This window comes from Fulmarus glacialis, unplaced genomic scaffold, assembly GCF_000690835.1.
Source record: "Fulmarus glacialis isolate BGI_N327 unplaced genomic scaffold, ASM69083v1 scaffold828, whole genome shotgun sequence".
Taxonomy (NCBI): Eukaryota; Metazoa; Chordata; class Aves; order Procellariiformes; family Procellariidae; genus Fulmarus; species Fulmarus glacialis.
Genome location: NW_009226154.1, coordinates 95,026 through 95,833, shown reverse-complemented (window position 1 = coordinate 95,833; position 808 = coordinate 95,026). Strand labels below are relative to the sequence as shown.

Below are 808 nucleotides of genomic sequence, written 5' to 3'. Positions count from 1 at the left end.
GCGGCCAGTATCACACAGACAGGAATGTCTTGGCACGCGGGGCTTTCCGTTAGGAAAACAGATGTTTCTGCAGCAACCGAAGTTTTGCAAAGAGCTTTCCCCGGGCTCGGAGGGGCAGGAGTCGGCGAGGCGAGCGCTGTGATCCGCAATCCCTGTCCCCCTCTGCCGTCCTTTTCCGTTTTGGGAGTGATATGGGTCTCAGGCTTCAAATGCTGCCGTGTCGTGTTGTCACCAGGCTTGGATCAGACCCTAGAAGGGGGGAAGTAAATGCATGAAGGCCCAGCCGAAACAGCCCAGGGTCCAGCGAGACCCTTGCCCTAAGCAATGCCTCAGCACGTTCCTGCCTGGTCCCAGCTGCCTCCCAGGGCTTGGGAGATGCTCTGGGCTCAGATCTGCACCCAATGCCTCCAGTTCCTTGCTTACCTCATAGGAGACAGGGGGTTGGTGGCCGCTGGGTGCCATAAGTCGTTGGTCCCCAATGGTTGTGTCCCTAGGTCTTGGACAGGGTCCCCTGGAATGGTTCCCTGCAGGCTGTTCCCCCATGCCCTTCTGTTCATCAAGCAGCTTGGGAGACCTGCGGCCACCGCGATAGCACCTCTGCCAGGGTGGGCTGGGACTTGGGGCCCTCGGCCACCAGGGTCACCTTGGTCCCCTCAAAACCCCCCCACTCTCTGTCTCCCTGCCAGGCCTACCTACGAGCGGTCGACGTGAAGATCCTGCAGCAGCTGGTGGTGGTGAACGAGGGCATCGAGGCGGTGAAGTGGCTGCTGGGGGAGAGGAGCCCGCTGCCCAGCCGCTGCAGCAGCCT

At 61.3% G+C, this 808-nt stretch overlaps 1 protein-coding gene across 1 annotated transcript in view; it reads left to right on the top strand.

Annotated features, from left to right (window-relative positions):
• Positions 1 to 686: 686 nt before the first annotated feature.
• The window catches only part of LURAP1 (leucine rich adaptor protein 1), a gene marked incomplete at its 5' end in the record, with an annotated part of 665 nt that continues 543 nt past the window's right edge, over positions 687 to 808 (top strand). Inside the window, 1 exon segment of the mRNA XM_009582700.1 lies at positions 687 to 807. Coding sequence (XP_009580995.1) covers positions 687 to 807 — 121 coding nt within the window.